General features: G+C 44.5%; 1 protein-coding gene across 3 annotated transcripts in view; it reads right to left on the reverse strand.

Moving 5' to 3' along the window:
* Window positions 1-15,335: 15,335 nt before the first annotated feature.
* The window catches only part of COL14A1 (collagen type XIV alpha 1 chain), a 210,668-nt gene continuing 202,634 nt past the window's right edge, over window positions 15,336-23,369 (reverse strand). For 2 of the 3 annotated variants that reach the window (XM_066265751.1, XM_066265750.1), the window contains exons 46-48: window positions 19,594-19,671; window positions 17,817-17,972; window positions 15,336-16,216 (exon numbers count right to left, since the gene is read on the reverse strand). In XM_066265751.1, the coding sequence (XP_066121848.1) occupies window positions 16,137-16,216; window positions 17,817-17,972; window positions 19,594-19,671 (314 nt within the window). In that variant the 3' untranslated portion in view covers window positions 15,336-16,136. Of the gene's footprint in view, window positions 16,217-16,650; window positions 17,071-17,816; window positions 17,973-19,593; window positions 19,672-23,369 lie in introns of those variants that run through there. The other variant, XM_066265752.1, reaches the window with a different exon arrangement.

Below are 23,369 nucleotides of genomic sequence, written 5' to 3' on the forward strand. Positions count from 1 at the left end.
TTTTGCATTTATGGAAAAGCAAGCCTGACGGGCACACAGTGAAAGCTGCCCGCACGTCCGGTCCACGTGCATCTCCTCACGTGTTCGGTCACGCTCTGCCTGCTGGGAAGGCGCCCGCCTCCACTTCCTCTTCCGGTGACTCTTCCATCTAACCTCCCAGCCATCTGGGCGCATGCGTCCAGTTCAGAGGCTTTGCCCCGAGGCATCCACAAATTGTTATCCTTTTTCCATGGAGCCCTCGGTCTCCGTGACACTAAGATAAGCTAATGCCCACGGACTCCCTACAGATCTCCTTGCCCCCCTGTGGAGCTGTTCGCAGCCCCGGGCTGTGTCTGCAGACCTCTCCGGATCTCCCGGAGGCCCCTGTTCATGTCTGAGGTTGGGCTGCTGGAATCCTCGAGCAAAATCTCTTCTCTGGAAATTAAGGTGCTGAGCCATTGTATTTGGCCATGTTTGTGATAGTTTTTCTTTTTTCCCCTTCTCTTGCCCTAGCCAATCGGGAGGTGGATTTCAGACCGCCTTTCCCATTCATTCTGCAAACGTGTATTGAGTGCCTGCTACATGCCCAGACCAGGGCTAGGCTGGGATGCAGCAGTTATACATGTCCCCCGACGCATGCCTCACCGAAGGGCACGTGGGCTGTTGTGGAGTGGGGAGGAGGTGATGACAGGCTTGTAAAGAAGTGCACCTGGGTGTCCGAGGCGCTGGTGGAACAATGCAGCCTGTAATGTATGTTACAGTAACTGGGATGTATGTTACAGTAACAGGATGAAGTATTGCTAGTAACTACCTGGAAATGTACCAAACGCAACTGCTTTGTGTATAATTCATTTACTCCATACATCAGCCCTATAATATAATAATATTATCCTCCCCTGTTAAAAGCTGGCACACTGAGGCAGCAATAAGTTAAGTAACTTAGGCAAGGACACAGAACTAATGGGTGGTCGATTGAGGATTTGAATCCAAACTGAATGACTCCAAAGCCCAGGGACTTAGCCACTGCTAGATGAGCAAAAGTGTGTATTTATTTACCTATCACAAATTCTGTAATAAAGCAAGCACCACCTGGTACAGCTCAATGGCTGCCACTCACAACGAAGTGGCCGTTCAGTTTAAACTGTTGGATCAGAAAGCAGCTCCACCCCCTCCGCCAGCCCTCACTTCTGCTGCGGGCATCTCTTGTCAGCCAATAGGAAATAAGCCCCCAGCTCCTGGTGCAGCAGCTTGTGTCAGGAGGAATGTTGGTCTCTATCCTAAGTACCTCCAAGGATGCCTGGCACAGATTTCTTGGTTGCAAAAGGCCACAGAAGAAAGTCCTCATTTATAACAAAAATGTAGGATTTGAAAAGGTGAGATTATAACAATATGCTCTAAGAATATTGAGCCGCATGACCAGGCGGTAGTGCAGTGGCAGTGGATAGAGCATTAGACTGGGATGCAGAGGACCCAGGTTCGAAACCCTGAGGTCACTGGCCTGAGCATAGGATCATAGACATGACCCCATGGTCGCTGGCTTGAGCTTAAGGTTGCTGGCTTGAACAAGGGGTCACTTACTCTGCTATAGCCCCCTGGTCAAGGCACATATGAGAAATCAATCAATAAACAACTAAGGAACTGCAACGAAGAATTGATACTTCTCATCTCTCTCCCTTCCTGTCTGTCCCTCTCTCTGTCACACACACACATGAAGAATATTGAGACTAATCAACCTCACTAGCTGTGGGAGAGAGCCCCGTAGGTGGGGAAGGGCCAGCCTGGTCCTGCAGACCCATGCAGACCTTAATGGGGACTGTGTATTGGTAGTCTGAATTGCTCCTTGCTGCTAGGAGCTAACTCCATTTTACATGCAGAAAGAACTAAAGCAGAGAGGCTTTTGCACCAAATAAGTGGCCTATTTGCCATTGCTTAAATAAAACAGCCTGACCTATACAACCACAAGTAGCCAAAAATATTCATAAGTGGGAATAGGGGGCCCAGAAACCTGAGGGAACAGCCTGGACCAACAGGATCACAGCTCCTACTGAAGTAAAATGAAGAGAAGACACAGAAGAGAACTTTAAAAAATAAAAAGTCTTGCAGAAAAAAGAAGAAACCTTAATAATTCCAAGAATCCTGTGGCAAGGAAGAGCAAGATGATATATACATACATGCTCTTGCTACATATGTCTATACTGTGAAAATTAGTGTGCATAAATAAGGAGTTAAGTCACTCTGCTTTGTTCACCTGCAATTTTTCAGCAGGTGCCCGGGTGCCGTGCTATTGGGTAACGCCAGGTCAAGGTGAAAGGCAGCTGAGCAAAATGACCTGTGGGAGAATGATACGAAACACCTTATCGCTCCACTTTACCCAAGTGCATTGCCTGCTCTAGCTCTCAGGAAAACCTGAGGAAATGCCCTGATTATAAGTAGCAAAGAAAAAAGAAAAGCCTCCGGGAACGTGAAGTTTCAAAGTAAGAAAATGGGATAGTGTAATGTCTGTCAGCCTAAAGTGATCACAGTGACGAACATAGACAATGCTGGAAACAGAAGAAACAGCGTAATCTCAACTTCCCCATAATCACCTGCTTCCCGGGGAAAACTGAAAGGCACCCATTTGCAGTGAGCTCAGGATGAGGAGGAACGTCAGGCAGCAGGAGAGTAATTTTCTGTCATCGGATCTCATTTGAGGCCAGATAAACAGCTCTTTACCAGAGAGGGCAATTAGCAAAACAATGAAAGTTGGATTTCTGTTTAAAGCCAGTTGAGAGGAACGAAAAACAAGACAGTAACACAGCCCTTTCACTTGGAAAAACTATAAACATCTCTACTAAGCAAACTCTGTCTCTTTTCAAGAAAACATTCTCTATTTAAGACAATGTGACTTTTCTTAGGAACTCAGGATGTTTACATAAAAACATGGTAGTTTTCTTGTTATCACTGACAAGATGGTTGCAGGTTGGAGTTTTCTGCCCCAACTCCATTTTCCCATCAGCCCTGTAATTTTGGGAGTGCAATATTCTATCACACAGGGATTTCTTTTTTTAGGAATGCATATGCCATATTATAGGACAGATGTACTGTTGGTCAAGTAAGTTTGCAAATATGACATATATGTTTGCTCACTTATCGTTTGCATTAGGTGTGGGAGACAGGTTGGCTGTAAGCAGGCTGGGGTGTTATAGCCTAAGGCTTAGTTTTAAGACTAAGCTTTTCCCCACACCGTTGACTGTTGCATGATAGGGGATAATGCACTCTTATGAGGAATCCCATCATGCCTTAGATAAGTGACTTTGGATCAGAGACTTCCCTGTTTGTATGCTGGATTAAAGGTTTTGATTTCTACACTATAAAATGGGGCAGAGGAGCCCATGCAGGAGGAGAGCAGAGAAAGGCCACGTGGAGGAGAGGAAAAGCAGCCAAGATGGTGGAGTGCTGAAGGAGAAGCCAGTTTGTGCAGAGAGAAGGAGAAGGGGAGCAGAGGTGAATAAGGGTGGTAAGGTACAAACCTTTGATCCTAGGAAAACTCAGATAAGTCAGTGGCTTTGGGAGCCCTGAATGGAAAGGGAAGTGTTTTCCCACTGTGTGTATTTCTTGCCCACCGTGTGCAAGCTAGGATTAAAGGTAATGGCCCACCAGTTCTTGGCTCCGTTGTTTCATTACCGTCCGAATCAAATGCGAACCTGCACTGGCCAGGTGGCTGTGATGGTGGCCGCGGCTACTAGCTTTACATGTACTCACGGTAAAGGATGGTGGCTGGTTTGTCACATCCTCCAGCAGAAATGGCCACAGGAGTGAGACTGTTCCAAAGGATGGTGCTATCTTCTCGTCATGGCTGTGTTGCCGTCCGTAGTGGGGAGCACCTCACTGCAGCACCTCCTGAATGCGCAGAGGGTGCCGTTGTCACTGCCGACTCTGAGCTCCAGGTGTGGGCTATCTCCGGGGCTCAATCAGGAACAAGCAGGTGGGTCAGGGGAAATCTGAGTTCTAAAGCATGCCTTAAAAGCCATCCTTTGCCCACAATGCAATGCTTTCCTTTCTTACTCCCATTTCTACTCTAAATTCGCCAAATTAATTCTAAGGACTATGGTTGGTGAGATTGCTCAATAACGTCTCATGGTTTAGACAGACTGGGTCATCCGCTGGCCCAGAGTCAGGAAGCAACGCTGCCATCTTTAAAAAGACCGAAGAGCAGAATGTTGTTTCACTTGTAAGGTTGAACCCACGTGAAGGAGGCTGTAAGAATCTGCCTGCAAGGACAAACAAAACTGAAACAGACATGGGTACAGTGATCAGACTGATGGCTGCCAGGTGGGAGGAGCATGGGGGGATGTGTGGGAAAAGGTGAAGGGAGTAAGAAGTACAAATGAGTCGTTACAGGATATTCACGGGGATGTAAATAAAGTACAGCATAGTGAATATAGTCAATATTGTGATAATTATGTCTGGTGACAGGTGCGGACTGGCAATATCGAGGGGGTCACTTTGTAAAGTATATATATGTGTGTACACACACACACACACACACACACACACAAACACATGCTTGTCTAAGCACTAATCTATGCACCTGAAAGGAACAAAATAATACGGAATGTCAACTATAATTGAAAAAAAAAAAAGGTCTGGAAATAAAAGCATGTAAATTGCAATTTTTATCAGAATCTTACCACAGTCCCTTCTCTTTTCTTCCTATGTCCCTGGAAGCCAGATCCAGACACTGTCCCCTTTGCCTGTGCCCCCACCATTTTCTTATGCTGAAGTTGACAGATTTGTTTTCCTACCTTCTCCTGGAAAGGGGGCGGGAGGAGGTTCGTACCACCCTCAGCCAAGAACAAAATTAAATGTCCAGGTCTTTCCTGGCTGAAAAGCCCACTGTGGAACAGGTAGCAAGTTCTGAGCCTGCAAGGCCTGGAGCCCCAGGAGAGACTCCACTTGCCAATCCCCACAATGCCGAGTTTGCATTGGACAGTGCCCTATTTCAGAAGGCCAGAGCCTTCCAAGACAGACACTCAGGTTCCATTTCAACTTAAACACAGGCTCTTACAGAGAAATGCTCGCTCTCTCTCTCTCTCTCTCTCTCTCTGCCCAAAAAGTTAAACTGAGAGCTGAGTAGTTTTGCAGCTCTGCTACTGCTCGGGGCTTCACCTTAAAAGCCAAACCAGAGCTGGGCTGGCTACCGGGGAAAACAGACGGTCACTCCACCTGCGGGCCAGCGTGGAGTAGGCCAGCTGCCAGGAAGCTTTAGGACACATTTTCCACAAGGAGACAGCATAAACAGGGCCTCTGGAGGAGACCCACGTGTGTGTGTCGCTGCCACTGGGTCCGCGAAGAGCTCTTTGATTTCAAACACATCTGTCTTCCAAGGCCTCAATTGGCGCTCACGGCCCTCCTCACTTTTTAATTCCAAAGTTAATACCCATTAAAGCCTTGCAAACAGCGGCTGCTAGCAGGCCGGCCGCTTCTAGTGGAACACCTGGGCTTTATGGGTCGCGCTGGGGCTCCGGCTTGTCAACCTGCATTAAATCGTCTACAGTCCACCCTGAAATTATGATGCCATCTGGCATCTTCCTCGGCAATCACACAACTCAAAAGGGTCTAGAAATTCAGAGAAAGTTCTGAGTATAAAGCATCCGTCTTTGACTTTTTGGCAAAGGTTCACAAAGTCCGGATAAAATATTTTTATAACTTTTTAGAAAAGTGATTTTTTATTATTATGCACCGTTTACCGGCACGGTGTATACACGGAGCCAGCAAACCGTGGAGACATGTGAATGTGTGTATTCTTCAGAAAAGTTGATCTGGAAGTGGAAACCTTGGAAGCGGTGATTAATAGCCAACTCTCCAGTCTGTATTAACAAAGGATCAATCAGCCAACCAATATTTATGTTCCAGAAACTCTTCTATGTGCTTGAGAGACGTATCGGAATACATTTCTTGTGTTCCGTTACTGACACAGAGCTCCTAAAACCCTTGGAATGTCCTAAATGCTGAAAAGCTAGAAAGGCACCCTTTGTTATGCTAATGAGCGAGCTTTGAAAAGCACCGAAGGATGGGGAGGCTGGTTGCCACGCGGCCGACCATGTGATTAGAGATAGGGTTGGGACTTTCAGTGACACCCCCAGACCTTTGGGGAGGGGAGCGAGCTGGACCTTGGGCCAATTGCCAATGGCCAATGATTGAATCAATCATGCCTATGTAAAGAAGCCTCCACAGAAATGTGAAGGACAGAGTTCAGAGAGCTTTGAGTTGGCCGCAATTCAGTTGACTTGGGCTGGGCTCAGTCGGGCTTGCCTCCAAGCCACAGCTTGGGCCCAGGTCTATTCCACATGTCTCTGTTTGTCCTTGGGCTAGCGGCTACCTGAGGCCCATTTTCTCGGTGGAAGGCAGAAACAAGAGAGAAAGCCCAACCATACAAGCACATTTCAAACCTCTCCTTGTGTTAAATGCACTCACACCTCACGGGCCAGTGTAAATCAAAGTTAAGGGTTTGGAAGATATTTGGCTACCGTCAAGATGATGGACAAGGGTGGAGAGGAGTAGTTATTTTTGTGATTTCCCCATCACCTGGCTTAAACACCACACACCTTAGTGAGGCCTATAAGACCTGCTCAGATTCCTGTAGTCCCACTCTCCGTTCCCATCTCCATCCACTCCTGTTGTTGGACCGTGCATTCCAGGATCTCTAAACTTTCATTGCTAATGCCCACAAAACATGCCCTCATGTCTCCAAGTCTTGGACTAACTCCCCAGTTTTCCTCCACTGACCCTGTTTCTATCAGGTCTGAGAAATCTCAGTTCTTTCCAGGCATTCTTAGGTATTTCTTCTCTCTTGATATCTCTGTTCCCTGCACATAATACACTATAAGCACTCCCTTATGGTGTTAAAGTTGCTGCTCTCACTTGAGGAGTGGGCTTGCTGAGGGCCAAGAATGTGTCGTTCCTTCTGTGTATTCCCAGCACCTAGTACAATGTCTGGCTCTTGGAAACCCTTAAAGAGTGCCTGTGACACATAGTAGGTTTGTAGTCTATAATAACTGTTTGTTGCCTGAGTGACAGCAGCTATATATGCTATGTGATACTAGCTAATATAACATACATTTCTGGGCTCTCCTTCAATACATGTTTGTTTCTCATTCATATAACAATATAAAACAAATGTTCCTGATTAGTCACCAGCCTTCCATCAACTCATTTCAGTACTCAACCATTCATCTCAGGACTCCACCCTCCTGTAAGACCCTGGTGAATGGGAAGAAGCAGGTGGACAGGACCCACGCGTACTTCCTAATTCCCTTGACTCGAAATTCACGTACATATTTCATTGGATGAGAACATGTCACAAAGCCCATGCTGAGGGGATCTGGGCAGTGAGCAACTCATTTGTATTCAAGAAGAGGAGAATGTAGTTTTGGCCGAAGGGAGCTAGTTCTAACACAGCAGCCACCAGTATGAAATTATCGAAACCTCGACAGCAGTGTCTCTTTGGGGACAGCAGACTTACAGTAGATGAGAAGTCCAGACTTTCCCCAGTTAAGGAAAAAATGAACAACTTCAAGCTAATACAGGTCCGCCAGGAGGAACAAAGTAGGTGACTGCTTCCAAACACACCTGACATTTCTGCAGCCAGCAACTTTTTTGATAAGCATGAAAAAAACACATTTTTTAAAAAATGAGTAGGCCCTGGCCTATTGGCTCAGTGGTAGAGCGTCGGCCTGGCGTGCAGAAGTCCCAGGTTCGATTCCCGGCCAGGGCACACAGGAGAAGCGCCCATCTGCTTCTTCACCCCTCCCCCTCTCCTTCCTCTCTGTCTCTCTCTTCCCCTCCCGCAGCGAGGCTCCATTGGAGCAAAGATGGCCCGGGCGCTGGGGATGGCTCCTTGGCCTCTGCCCCAGGCACTAGAGTGGCTCTGGTCGCGGCAGAGCGACACCTCAGAGGGGCAGAGCATCGCCCCCTGGTGGGCAGAGCGTTGCCCCCTGGCGGGCGTGCCGGGTGGATCTCGGTCGGGTGCATGCGGGAGTCTGTCTGACTGTCTCTCCCTGTTTCCAGCTTCAGAAAAATAAAAAAAAAAAAAAAAAAAAAAAAAGAAAGAAAAAAAAATGAGTAAATGTTAAGGATAGAAATGTAGTCTAGGTCCTGGCTGGTTGGCTCAGTGGTAGAGCATCAGCCTGGTGTGTGGATGTCCCAGGTGCAATTTCTGGTCAGGGCACATGGGAGAAGGACTCATCTGCTTTTCCACTTCTCCCCCTCTTGCTTCTCTCTCTCTCTCTCTCTCTTTCTATTTCTCTCTTCCCCTATTGCAGCCATGGCTCGATTGGAGCAAGTTGGCATTGGGCAATGAGGATGGCTCCATGGCCTCCACCTCAGGTGCTAAGAAGAGCTCAGTTGCTGAGCAACGGAGCAACTCCCCAGATGGGCAGAGCATCTCCCTCTAGTGGGCTTGCTGGGTGGATTCTGGTTGGGGCACATGTGGAAGTTGGTCTCTCTGACTCCCCTCCTTTCACTGAATTAAAAAAAAAGAAAGAAAGAAATGCAGTTCAAGCCGCAATCTTGCTGATAACCATAAATGTCATTGTTCAGCCGTCTAGAAATATGATGGCAGAAATCATCAGCCTGTTTCCACATGGCAAACTTCTGGGTAAGCAGGTTGCTGGGTGAATGGTCACTTTGAGCATTCCCATTGGTGAAAGTTATTTTTAGCCATGCAGGTATAGATCCAGTTCCTTCAGAAACCACCCCAGATATGGGCAGCTAGATATTTCGGGAGAAGAAAAGCTTCCCCAGAGCTGTAGCTTGTGGATAAACGGTGATGGCTCCTGCTCAGTCAGCTTTGGAATTGTATCCAGTCTTCTAGCAACTCTGTTGCTCATAATTGCCAGAGCAGTGGCTCTAGCCTGGCTTGATAAAACACGCTCACACTTGAGTGTGGAATCAGATACAGAACCTGTTGGCCATGTTCCAAGAACATGAGCAGGCGGCCAATGACAAGAGAGATTTAGTTTGCAGCTTCCTGCGGTGTCCAGATCTGATAACCGGAATGTTTATTAAAAAGAACTCTTTGTGAAGTTCAACCCTTTCAGCCTCCAAATGTCCCTGTTCATAGGCACAACATAGACACGTACATGAGAAAGGACAAGGAAAGTGAAAACACATGGATTTTCGAATGACCCAGTTCTCCTCAATACATCTATTCAATAACTGAGCACATTTTAGATACCAATAATTTCTCATAGTGAAAGTTGAGCTGGTTAACACTCTTGTGGACGTGATTTTTAGGACCTAACAGGGCTAGAGGGTTTTTCAGGGTCCACTGAATCTGGGCTGGAGGACAGGACCCTGACAAACTAGAAAGGTCTTCGGTAATGACACGTCTCTTTTCTGTTTCACTCCATCAGTTTTGCTTTGTTACCCATACAAAACTCATTTTAGATTTGGAAAAAAAGAATAGTTTTACTTCTCTGGATTTTGAATAAAACATTTTTAAATTTAGATTAATAAAGTTGAGTTTCACAACATTGATCATGGGTATTTTAAAATCAGTAACATAAAATACAATTAACACAAAGAAACAGACAACCGAATGTGGTTACTCGTACCAGCATATAAGCTTTATTACTGAGCAGGATCCAGAGAAAAAATAAATGATTACTAATATGTATGCATTTATGAATGTTCCCACAAGAAGTAACTAATGCAACCACTCCTGGTAATGCAGTTAGCCACCTGCCCCGTTGTTGTTTTTAAAAATGACCAATGCCTACTGTCTTTCTAGACATCAGTAACTCATTCTTCTTCACTTATTCCTCATCATTAATTGTGAGGATATTACAAAGGTAATAGATTATTTTATAAAGTAGACATTCCCTCCAAAATCTTTTGTAATTTTCCTGTAAAATTTAAGCGCCGAGAGCACATTCTTGTTGCAAAATATATTTCAAACAATACAGAAATGTTAAAGATGAACAGTTAAGTGGAATTATCACTTTAAAAAGTATAAGTTCCCACAATCCCATATCCAGGAGGTAACCATGGTTATGTGCCTGGATAGTACTCATCCCAATTTTTCAATACAGATAGATGAACAGAGTAATAGATAAATACTTATTGTAATACTATTCTTCCAACTTGCTCTTTCCATTTAACCATAGATGTTTGTTATCTTGTGTCAGCCAAATTTTTAATCAAATTATTTGGTTTGAGAATAATGTCAACCTATTGTAAGTCTATTCATGTAGTTAATTTTTGTTAATGACAGAGTTAACCTGAAAAGTATAGAAAACCCAGGACTCTGGCAAAGGAACTCTCTGACTCTGAGCTTGTCTAGCACAAATGAACCCTTTCATCAGCATTTCCAGTGCCACATCAAATCAGAATGAGTGATTTTTTAAAACCAAATATTTTGGTTCATACCTTGGCAACCTCCATTCTTCATTTGAACAGCCCTTTTTGCTGGAGACAGGCCCCAAAGGATTAAGTCTTGCCCAGTTATTACAGCCTAAATTAGTCATCCAAAATCATTCCACCCTGTTCCATCCTTCTTAAGCCCCTATCTGCTACGAAATATTGCACTTACTCTGGAAAAAGCAGAGAAACTTCAAAACCAGCATGCCATTCCAGAATCATTCTCTCTTCCTCCACAAGTTCCTATCTCACTTAGTGAAATGACCATTCACTTGATCCTCAAAACTTGAGATCCTGAAGCCGTTCTTACCTTCCACCTGTCAACCCTCCCCGCCCCCATTCAACCCATCAGAGGTTAAATTCTTCCCATAGTACTTCCCCATCAGTGCCCGAAGCTGGCTTCTCCTCTTAGTCCTCACTGCCTGCTGTGGTCCAGGCCCTCCTCACCGGAATTACGGTACCAGGCAGCATAGTATATACGGGGGAGGGGTCATGGGCAATGGGGACAAACTAGTCAGAGCTGGAACCCATTCTTTGCCCCTTCTGTGTATGTGTGTGCCCTTGGACATGCTGCATATCTTCCACGTGTGATCATTTGTAAAAAGGGAATACTTACCTTAACTTGTAAAAATCAACTTAATACAGAGAGCCTCCAGAACAGAAGCTAGTAGTACAAGGCAGGTCTTAAATGTCTTTTTTCTTTGCTGATCTTTCTCCTCACTAGTCTAACATGTACACTATTATCACAATTCTGCCTCCAAATTATAAGCCCAATCAGGTGACTCATCTGCAGAAAGATACCCCCTGATTTCCTACTGCCTACAGGCAGAAATCTGAACACTTTAACAGAAGCTAGCTCTTTCACAATCTGATCCAAATGACCTTACCTGCTTCAACTTAGAGCAAGAAGTTAGGAAGCTCCTATGCCCTTGTAGACATCTTTTCTTCTCCAGCACCCCAACACATGGCTGAACTCCTGGCGGATACTAATTAGAAGCTTGCTAGATGGATGGATCCATGCACAGAGAGATGGACAAGCACATGAATGAATTTATAGGAAGACAACATTCAAATACTTCCTTATAGTCTGAAATACCTAATTAATGGGAAGTTGTAATCTTTTAGAAAAGTTGATCTTTCATTTCTAGGCATTATTCCTGTCTCCCAAATGCTCTGGTGTAATTCTAGAGGAAAATGTCTCCACTGAAGAGAGAGGGTGAGATTTAATGTAGATTATAAGTGAATCTGTGTAGGGTGAAAATGATTCTGGAAACATTTATCGAGCTGCTGTCACATGCTAAGCACACTGTATGCAGTCTGAACCTTCTTCAAGGATGCACACAGCAATATGGGAGCAGAGGGGTTAGAGAACTAACTAGAAAAGGGAACTGAGGTGTCATGATTATCCAGGTCGTCCAGGCGGATGTGCTCGGGCAGGGAAGGCTTCACACAGGCAGAGGAGCCACGCTGAGTTTGGAAGATGGAGTATGACTCTAACTAGGTCAGTTAGACCAGGGTGAGGCAGAAAAGTAGGGCTTTCTAAGCAGGAAAAAAAACTGTCAAAGAGAGAAACAAGAGAGAGCATGCAACAAGGTTGTGCAACTACTTCACTGTGACCGTAGTTTGGGGAAAATTTAGCTGAGTGGTACATTTCAATATAAAATAGAAAAAAAAAAAAACCAGGTTGGGAAATTTGTAGAAACAAAACTAGGAGAGTAGGAGGCAGGAAACTGTCTAGTTCGTCCCACTCATTCCTGTGGCCTAAGCGCTACCTACATGCGCACGACTATTAAACTTCTGTCTCCAGTCCTGGCAACTCGCCAAAGCTCCCACTCGCCTACTTAACACCTCACACTCAGTTACCTCCTAAGCTGAGCTTTGTAACCTCTCTGCCCCAAATCCGCAGTTTCCAGAACAACATACGTAGCTCCGCCCACCTAGCTGTTAGTCTCCATTTCTAGTTAATGGACAAGTCCTGTCAATACCACGAGCTTGGTCAGTCCTGCACCGGCTTTTATTAGACCATGGCGATGTGTTCCCACCCACTCTGATGCCCCCCAACCCACTCTCCACTGTGCGTCCAGAGTAATCTCAGAATAGTGGTTCTCAAAATGTAGTAGTCCATGGTCACCAGAGGTGCTTGGTTAAAATAAAGTTCTCAACCCAGATGATGGAAACAGATTTGGGGGGATTTCTCTGAGTCCAGAAGTCTGTGCTTTAGAAAGCCACCCCTTATTGCCATTAACATTTAGGAGTCACCAACAGGTGGGGCGGAGGAGCCTAGAAGTGAAGATTGGATACCTTGAGCCAAAATGCCTAAGTTTGAACTCTTTGGCAAATAACTTTTCTTCTGTCTCCTCATTGGGACAATAGTGAACTAGCACTTGGGTTGCTGTGACAATCAAATGAGTTAAAATATAAGTGGTAGTTTTTATTGCCTATCACTAATATTTCTAGTTCTCTTCTGCTTTTCAGTACACGGGAAGATTGAACTTCTCCACCCCGCTGAAGCTAAATGTGCTCATGCGATTCACTTAATATAATGAAATGTGAGTGGAAGTAATGATGGAGATGATTCTCCATGTTCTCTCCTCTCCTTCATGGCAATCATGGAAGCACATGCTGATATGGAAGTGTCTAAGACAGCAGCAGTCTGGAACAATGAGCCAAGACATGGAGGACAGCTGGTGCGCTCTCTTGTGTGGGCAAGAAACAGAGGTCTAGTGTGCTAAGCACTCAAGACGTTAGGGCTGGTTGTTACCGCAGCCTAGCATAGCCCAACCTAACTGGTACAACTTTATAGCCCTCGGAGGACGCCTGGCTGACTCTTCAGAAGAGATGTTCAGCAGCATGGCTCATTGGAAGAGCAACTGTCCCTTCACTAGCTTCAAACATACACCAACCAGATCATGTCGCTTCTCAGCTGAAATGTATCAGTTGCTTCTCATGGAAACAGATCTAACTCCCTGACTGCACGCAGTCCTGCTGGCTTCGACCTCCAGCCTTATCGTGTTCACACTTCCATTCGTTGTCCTGCCATACGGACCTTTTTGGTGCCTTGAACATGACATGTATGTTCCTGATAAAGGGCCTTTGTGCTTGACAAGAGCTGAGCTTCAGTTTGCCTCCCCCGCCTTCTCTCGTCTTCATGTGTCAACTTAAATGTCAGGCGATCAGAGAAGGCTTCCCAGTGTGTGTGACGGAAGCAGACTTTCCTTTGTATCCATTCATACCCCCATCTCAGCAATTTTCCTGTGTCTTTCACACTATTTATCACAATTTGAAGTTAACTGTGCTTATTTGTTTATACATTTCCTTTCTCCAGCTCTGGAGGGGCAGCTCCATAAGGACAAGCCACATCACTCCTGTTCATGGCCTGGTCCTCAGGACTGAACCAGGTCCTGGTACACGGCGAGATTAGTTATAGAAGGATGGGGTGGGGCCGAGGGGGAAGAGAAGAGAGAGGGAGGAAGGGAGAGCTGTCCTGGAATTAAATGGAAGCCTATCTGAATATGAAACACTACCTTCAAATAATTATTCCTCAAAGAAATTGAGTTTCTAATGGAAGTGATGAAAGTTCTGAAGAGTAATGTCTTTTTTAAAATGAAATGATGCTTTATTTCTTTCAGAAATAGTATAAACTATAAATTAAGGTATAAATATATTCCTGCCAAAACAGGTAAGTCAATAAAAATACTGTTCAAAATCAGGTGAGGTATTAGAAAGACAAAAATCCTGAATCTGAGTCACACCTTTTATTTTGAGCATTTCACTCAATAAAAAATACAGCATATTGGGTCCAAGTGGCGACACATTCCAAACTAAGGAAACTTTCCTATAGTTGAAGTAAACAAATGTAGATCACCCAGTAAAACCAAAGCCAAGTATATTAGCACAACTCAAGAATGTTGGGAATGGATTAAAACCTCTAATAGTTTATACGTCATCACTGGTAACAAACTTCGATAGTCTTGAGTGACACCTTATTGGACTGAGTATCCTCTCTCTACTCACTTGTTAAAAGACTAAGAAATCTAGGATTCAAGGGTAGGAGATGACTGGGGACATACCCTAGTCATTAAGGAGGCATTCTCTCAGGTGATGCTGGGTCAGACCATCCTCACCAACCTTGGGCAAACTTTCTTCTTTACCACTCCTGCCCCCTCCACGTGGAATCACATTGCTTAACTAAAAGGGAACCACTGTGGGTTATCAGCTCACTGTCTTCTCTCATTCCTGCAAAAGTGCCGAACAACTCTTTGCCTGGACTCCCCCCAGGCACACAAGAAGACCCTTCTGCTTCAATCCTTTAGCTGGAAAGGTCATAAACCAGATCTGTATGGTGAGGGGAACCAAAGAAGGTCAGATCTTCTTGATCCTGGAAGAATCCAGCTTCTGGTTATAACTGACCCCATCTCTACTATTTAAAATGAACTGTTATTAGAAAGATGCTACAGGGAAAAGAGCACACATGAAGTTTATGGTTCTTTACTATTTCTATTTTCAACAGTAAACAACAGAATGCAAATCTTTCCTCAAATATCTAGCCTTTGTGAACAAAAGATAAGTTATAGTGTAGGGGTTAGAGTTTATTAGATTCATTTATTTCTTCTCTGCCTTCTAGAGTTCTTTAGGTTTTTTTTCTTTTTAACGTCAAAGGATATATGGGCTCTTCAGTCAACCATTGGTTAGCATTTCATTAGCATCTGTCTTGCATTTTCACTGCTGTTGCTGTTTAGTGGGTTATAAATGAATAATAAAATCCAATACAACTGCTTCCTCTGTTAAGCTTCATACTACACACAGAAGGAAGGAAGGAAGGAAGGAAGGAAGGAAGGAAGGAAGGAAGGAAGGAAGGAAGGAAGGAAGGAAGGAAATAGTTTTTCTGGTAAAAACTCAGTTAAAACTCAGCTAAGTTTAAGGTGACATTTAGAAATGTGGAAAAAGAGTCCACACATGTTTTAAATTTTTATTTGCTTACAAAAGACAATGGAAACAGGTTTGCAAAAACTTATCTGCATGTACAAAGTAAGCCACGAAGATAAGGAGGGTGAGCCTTGGAATAGGGCTGGATAAATTGTTCATCAACATTGGGTCTCTTTGTATCAGAGCCGGTGGGCAGTCATTACTGTACACATCAAAAGCCACTGCAAAACTAAATCTATTTCTAATATCACCAAACTCAGAAAGGTTCCACTGTAACACATATTCTTGGATAGCAGTGAAACTAGTTACCAAGTGATCTCAGAGTTGGACACATCAATTAGGCAAGAGGTAGTTTCTCCAATAATATCCCTTTCTTTTCTTTCAGCAAGGCTGTAGGCGATAGAAATAAATGGCATAATCTTTGAATCTCTTTAAATTCCTCTTATGCTAGGACCCCATTTCCCTTGAATACAATCACATCTGTCTTGTAGCATTTTAGGACTCGTGATCATCTAACACAGAAAAGATTCCATAGTTCAAATTTATTTTTTTATTTTTATTTTTTTGCCAATTTTTCTCTGAGCACTCTTCTCTGGAAAAACCAATAATCTGGCATATCATTAAAACAACAAAGAAAAACCAACCCTGCCATGTCCACAGATCAAGTGGATTTTTTAATATAATTTTTTTTTGGTCAATAGTCACAATATCCAAGGAGGAGATTTAGGCTGATGAAACAAGCCCCTAAACGGTAGTATACAAACCATATAATGACACTTGTCTTGAACAAGGTCCCTTAAGCGTTCTTACAGCTGGTCTTCCGGAGGCTCTCAGATCCCAGAGCCCCAGAGTTCCATGGCTTCCAGCTCATCTTGGACAGGAGTGAACTCCGGCTGATCAGGATGGGGCACTAGAGAGGAAGAGGGGGGGTGGGGACTTGATAGGACCCAGAAACCACAAACTGATATTCTCCCCTCATATGGACCCACCGAGCCATAGATGTGATCATTGAACTACAGAGGCACCCTGCTTGGGTGGGAAGCAGAAACGGCAAGAGCTCCCGGTGCCCACCACACTGCTGTTCCTCCCCCGTGAGGTTTCAGATGGTTAGCAAATGAAGGGAGGGACAGATACATTATAGACATGGTTAGAAAACTAGAGTGCAGCCAACTGATTAAATAGTATGTGTTTTATTTACAAAAGGAACCCTGAAAATTCAGCAGAGTTATGAAAAATAAAATTTAAAAACCAATCTCATGTTAGAAGTCCATCACCAGCGGGCAGAAGGGAGGGGAGGTGATCAGAGGGACAATGGAGAGTAGGGTGGTCAGGGAGAGAGATGCCCATCCACCTTGTGTGGGGACAGGATAGAGGAGAAGGCGTATCTAAGTGGCTTCATTGCTGAGCCTTCACACAAGGGAGTGTGGGATAAATTCTTGGCTTACAATCATATACTTCTCTCCCAGCTGATATTGACACATGGGATTTGGTTAAGTTCCTATTTCCATAACAAGTGACACGTGATTTGGTTAAGTTCCGGTACTGACAGTGTTGTGTATTGGGAGCAAGGAGGGCAAGAGATGTGACAGAGGGCAGACAGGGAAGCAGGGGAGGCAGGGAAGCAAAGTGCCCATTGTTAGGGGCAGGGGCTGGGTGGTGGCGGTCAACAGGACAGTTCTGTCTCCAGAGCCAATTTCCCAGGCCAATGCCATCAGAGTGGAGGACCTCCACTTCAGTGCTGGTAATCATTGTAAGGGATCAGATCTTAACAAAGGACAGAGAGAGTTGAGAGAACAGGGAGGGAAGAGATGAACAGAAAAACACATCAGCAAAACTTCGACCAGTTCCTTTGGCAAATAAGGTTAAATCTTCCCTAAAGCAGAAAACAAATCAATCGACTAAAAAGCTCATAGCCTCAAAGCAGTCTCTGAATCTATGTCTTGATGCTCCCAAGAATGACTATGTCAGAAAATTTCTCATCACACAACCCGCCAGCATGTAGACTGCAGATGTTTTTAGGAAGCATAATCTTTTCAAAGTCTCAGTCCAAGGATAGCATGGCCACCTTTGTTTCTTTTTTTTGTTTGGTCATCTATGCAGGTGGTGGGCAGGCTGACACCCCAGAGAATCTAGGGGATCCCAGTTACGGGCAAATTCTAAGGTTGAGGATTCCCCCAAACAAGAGTGAAATGTTACAGGACATCATGGCCACACCACAGTAGTAACACAGAATGAGGGACCCCAGAGAATGTTTGAACGTGCCTCCCAATGACCAAACATGAGGTCAGAGGCCAAGCCAATGTTTAAACTTCCTCTCCCAGTTTTTAAAAACTTAATCTCTAGAGTCCTTTGCAATTTAAAGAAGATGTCTCTGGATAAGTTAAGGTAGTGAGAAATTCAAGCTCTGCTTCCCTCCCATAGTTGGTCTACTTTTTATAGCATCCCTTGGCCATTACGGTAAGAATCATACTAAAAACACTGCTCCAAGCCCACACGATGGTGGCACTTACCTGCTACCCCATAGGCAGAACATGAAGAGGGGTCGCAGTATCCAGGTTGGCCGGAAGGACCTTGTGGTCCGGGCACCCCCAGGTGACCCGGTGGACCCCTTGGTCCTGGAGAGCCCGGGGGCCCTGGGCTTCCTTGCCGACTCTCCCCTGCAGGCCCTAAAAAGCACCCGCAATGAACACAGTTGGTCTTTTACCACCACAGGGTGAGTTTTGAGTCACTAAGATGTAAAGTAACTCTAACCAGAAGCAGCCTTATACATCTCAACTCTTAGGGCGATCTGCCTCTCTCTTCCCATTGAGTTATTTCTAAATCGCAGCCCCTGGACGGAGAGGACTGAGCTGGAACCCCACGTTCTCCTGGAGGACTGAGCTTTTAGTCAGCTCAGAAAACTGAAAAACAGATCTACTCTTTTCTATCATCTCTTGGATATTGAAGGAAAAGGAACACAGCACTCTCAACCCTGTTTTCTTTATGAAACCCGTTTCCCAATATGAATCCAGTGTATGAGGGTGCGTGTGCACATTAACAGACACACGGACACATCTCAGCCGCATCATCAGCACTGGTTGACGGTCCCAGGGAACTGAAATAAATTAGTCTGAATCTGAAAGAAGGGATCCTATACGGGAAAAAGAAAAAGTCTAAAATTGGACCCAATATACTAACCCACAATGTTCTTGGGCTAACTTATATCAATTAAGAACACAGATTGTGTGAACGCGGGGATTAACATTTTTGTGAATTTAAAAAGATTGTTTGACTGGGTTTGTTGTTTTGTTTTTGTTTGTTGGTTTTTAGGCTTGGATTCCAGAAGTATTATCCCAAAAGACATTCTTCAACTAGAAATGAAATTCTTTAACTAGAACCGACATGTAAATGTAAATTAGGAACATATTTGAAAAACATTGTGGCTCTCAGATGCATTCAGTTCCGTTTCATCAACATTCACCAAGCGTCAGTTCCATGTAACTCATGATGCTGGATCAGTTCAACAATCTCAAGTAACAGGAGTGTTTACACTCAGAAAGGAACCTATTGCATTAGGAATCTCTACTAGAAGAAGTGTTTTCCAAAGTAATTATTAGGTGGAAAGAAAAGTCTATAAAGCATTTGATTCAATGTGGTGCAGACTGGGATTGCAAATATCTGATAGAATTGCTAACTTATACTTCTAATAATGAGCGTGATCGTCCGAAGACCCTAGTAGTGCACACAAAACTCATTCAGTGAGACTGTCGTGGTGGCAGAAGCTATCAGTGCCTCTCAGAGCTCCGTGTGTTCCTCTCGATTTTGAGTCTCCCCTGCAGGCCAGTTGGAGCTGCAACTAGTTCCAGCCAATGAAATATGACAAGTGACTTAAATCATTCTGCATTAAATTTGAGAACTGATATGCCTCCTTTATCTTTCTCCTGGGGGCCTTTGGCTCCACACGGTGGTGGGGGGGGGGGAGGGGGGAGGATGCCTTACATCAAACTTTGTATCATATGATATAAGCCTTTATGGTGTCAACCCACTAAGCATCTGTTACTACAGCATAACCTAGCCTAGCCTAACTCGTGCAACCAATAATATCGCAGAACATACTGTAACTTTGGGAGCTAGAATTAGGAGGATCGTTACTATCGAACTGGCCTCCTGCCAACAATAAATGAGAGATACAGTCATTCCAGTCAGACACACGGGTGTAATACGGCCATTTTCCTCATCTGTGGTATCCAGTGAATGTAGAAATTTAGGATTTTCATATGCAATTTTCTGTTAGGTCAGAATATTTACCTGCTGGCCCAGGGGGTCCTCTTGGACCTTGGCTTCCGATGCCTGGATTTCCTTTTTCACCCTTGGTACCAGTTAGACCTGTTTATTTAAAAGAAAAAGTTCTCTTTAACGTGATATCTGGGTAGTCCATTTTTCTAGATTTCAAAAGGACCTCTCTAATGAAGACAACGTTGTGGGTTGGTCTGGGCCTTTTCAATTAAATTCTGACACCGGTGGCTTTTGGGGCAACCACATGGGGAAGCTTGGTTCTGCGTCTGAGCACACAGTCTGTATCTGCAATACTGCGAGGTCATCCTCCTCCTTCACACTAAAGTGGTTCAGTCTGCCAGGAGCCAGCCTCTGCCTTTGCACGACCAGGCCGCTCCATGTATGCAGCTGGCACTCCACAAATAACACAATAGAAGCCACCAGTAAACGTGTCTAACATTTTCCTCTTGGTCCACCCTGTAATGTATCTGCAAAAGGCATGAATTATAATTAGGCAGCAGAGTTCCGAAGAGCGTGAGTTTCCATTAAAAACTTGGAAGCCTCAGGAAAGCGAAAGCCTGTGTTTGATTTGGCTGACTCAGCCCCATAAAAATCTAAACCTATTCATGTGTCTTTGCCACGGGACAGACTTCTGATTCCAAATAATTTATGGCGCTATTAACAAACTCGATGTTTTCACAGGCAGAAAACAAAGACGCACATGCTCTGACACCTCGTTGCCCCCACGGGTTCTACCGAGAGCGCTGGACAGGTGAGAGCACGCGCTACTCAGGCCCGGCCAGTCCGAGAGAGAGAGAGGGGCATCAGACTGGGATCTGGATTACCCTGACTCTCACATCACAAAAGATCTCTGGTGCCTGTTTGTCATGGGCAACAATGCTTTGAAATAGCAAAATACTGAACTCTGGCTCCGTGTAATTAATTACACTTAACAGGGAAATTGTGCGATTTGGCAAAGCCTAGAGGGGAACATAAATAAATGGAAAACATAACCAACTTGAGAGGTGGCAGGCGGACACGTGATTGAAAATGTTTAAGATTACAAATTGCTGTTTTTGTTCTTACTCAATGCAGCCCATATTCACTGTAGACTAATTAGAAGACAAAACAAGCAGGAACCCCAACCTTTGAAAAGAATCACTTTCAACATCTCGGTTTATGACTTCCGGAAAGAACGGTGTTCATGTAGTATTTGCTCTGGAAATAGTTGATCAAAAAAATAAAAATAAAAATAAAAGACTCATGAGCCCCTAACTGGTGTTTCTATGTGGTATATGTAAACATAATCACTGCATATAATTGTCCCTTGATTTGAAGCTTGGGTGACTGCTGTGCTCCTTGTAATCACCTCTCTGGTTAAGGTATGTTAGCATCTTTAAAAAAGCTCTTCCTCCTTGTTATTGGTCGTCAGAGCTACTCCTCCCGCTGCTATGCCTTCCCAACAATCCATGCCTATTGTGCGCTAGCTTTGTACGGTTTCTGGACTCCCAAAAGACCAGCACCGCAGAAAGAGGTCAGGGCGCTGACCACTGAGCACACGGGTTCCTGTTTCTGGCCTGAGTCTTGTCTTTCAAATGGATGTGGAAGAGAGTGATTTCTCAAAAGAAAAACAGCATCAAAGCTGTGTTTAAAAAGCACACAACTTTTTAAATTTTTTTATTGAAATTAAAAGTAAAAATAGCACATGACTGAACTTGAATGAGTCATATTTAATGCTCAGTTGCTAATCAAGCCGTTCAGACAGAAAGCCCACCCTGAGTGCATCTACCAGGCATTACCCAATTAACTAAACTAGTAGCTAATTGGTTAATAATTGGAGCGGGTACATTTTAGCTGGTATGCACTTGCTTGCTTGCAGACGAGCGTATCCTAAGGTATATCGGGGGGGGGGGGGTTAGCAGAAACTGCCTCGTCTGCTAGAATCAGAGTCACTTTCCCCACAGGGAACCACTAATGTTTAAAGCCTTAGAACACAATAAAATACACCACTGACTAATGCCAGGCTGCTCCTGATTAACTGTGGGGTGACTAAGGGCCTCCCATGACCTCATGGTTCTCAAGGATCGGCATTGACAATGTGGCTTCTCAGAGATTCTGCACAAATAGAAGACACAGGTGAACAGGCTGAATGGGACATCCAGGAGCGTATTCTCAGGAATAGCCCTCTGATAAGGGTTTCCTGATCTATCCTTTCCTCATTCATAAAGAACACAAAAGGTGGGGAAGATTGGGGAGTAGAAAGTCTAGTTGTTTTGATGTTCTATTTTGTGTAGTTGGTGGTTTTCAACCTTTTTACACTGGGGGACCGGTGAAAATAGAAGAATTATTCTGGGGACGGCTAAGGCAGAAATCACCCTGAGCATGAACGAATTCAACCAAGATCACCGGGTCTGCAGTCTTCACACAATGTTAGGGTGGTTAACTTTTTGGCAGACTGGCATGAAATTTCTGGTTGAAAACACTGGATAGATTAAAAAAAAAAGTGTACTTTGTTATTATCTGTACTATATAAGTCAAGAGAGGAAGAGCCTCACAAAAACACTGGCTGCGGTGATTACCCATAATTATCACTCTGATATCAGATCCAAGCAGTGTCTCACACACAGTCAGTGACCTATGACCCACCGGGGGACTAATCAAACAACGGACTGCTGCTACCAAGGAGCAGCCAGCAGTTCAAGGCAAGCGTGACATCGAAGGATCAACAAACAGAATGCCTTAGGTGGGAGCTCCACTTTTACTTTCAAATGCCTGGCGCATGTGAACACTGCTCTTTCTGCCAAGTTCTCGTGTGCCATTATGAACTTCTAGTGCCTCTCAGAGGTGGGCATCCTGGACTCCAATGATGTTTCCCTTTCTGCCATGTTTTAAAATGCTCATAACTGATATATATGAAGGCCTAATTTACCAAAATATGATTTAGCTGGTAGCCTTCATTTTCTGTGGAGTTACCAAAAATATTTAGGATAATCAGAGAAAGGTCTTTTCTATTATTCATCCATTACTTTCTGTGTGTGTGTGTGTTTTTTGTTTTTTTTTTTTTGTATTTTTCTGAAGTTGGAAATGGGGAGGCAGTCAGACAGACTCCCGCATGCGCCCGACCGGGATCCACCCAGCATGCCCACCAGGGGGCAATGCTCTGCCCCTACGGGGCATCGCTCTGTTGCGACCAGAGCCACTCTAGCACCTGAGGCAGAGGCCATGGAGCCATCCCCAGTGCCCGGGCCATCTTTGCTCCAATGGAGCCTCGGCTGCAGGAGGGGAAGAGAGAGACAGAGAGGAAGGAGAGGGGCAGGGGTGGAGAAGCAGATGTGCGCTTCTCCTGTGTGCCCTGGCTGGGAATCGAACCCGGGACTTCCGCACGCCAGGCCGATGCTCTACCACTGAACCAACCGGCCAGGGCCTGTGTGTCTTTTTTTAATGAGAACTTTTATATCTTACTCTCTTATTAAAATCTTGATATCTTACTCTCATTTCTTTTTTTAAAACTTCTTTATTATTTATTTATTTGTTTACTTCTAAGTGAGAGAGACAAGAACAGAGAGAGAGACAGGCAGGAAGTGAGAGAGATGAGAAGCATCAATTTTTCGTTGCGGCACCTTAGTTGTTCAGTGATTGCTAACTCAAAGTGCCTCGACTGGGGCTCCAGCAGAGCCAGTGACTCCTTGTTCAAGCCAGTGAGTTTGGACTTAAGCCAGTGACTTTGGACTTCAAACTAGCAATCTTTGGGCTCAAGACAGCGACCCTGCGCTCAAACTAGTGAGCCTGCACTCAAGCTGGATGAGCCC

Source organism: Saccopteryx bilineata, chromosome 3 (assembly GCF_036850765.1).
Source record: "Saccopteryx bilineata isolate mSacBil1 chromosome 3, mSacBil1_pri_phased_curated, whole genome shotgun sequence".
Taxonomy (NCBI): domain Eukaryota; kingdom Metazoa; phylum Chordata; class Mammalia; order Chiroptera; family Emballonuridae; genus Saccopteryx; species Saccopteryx bilineata.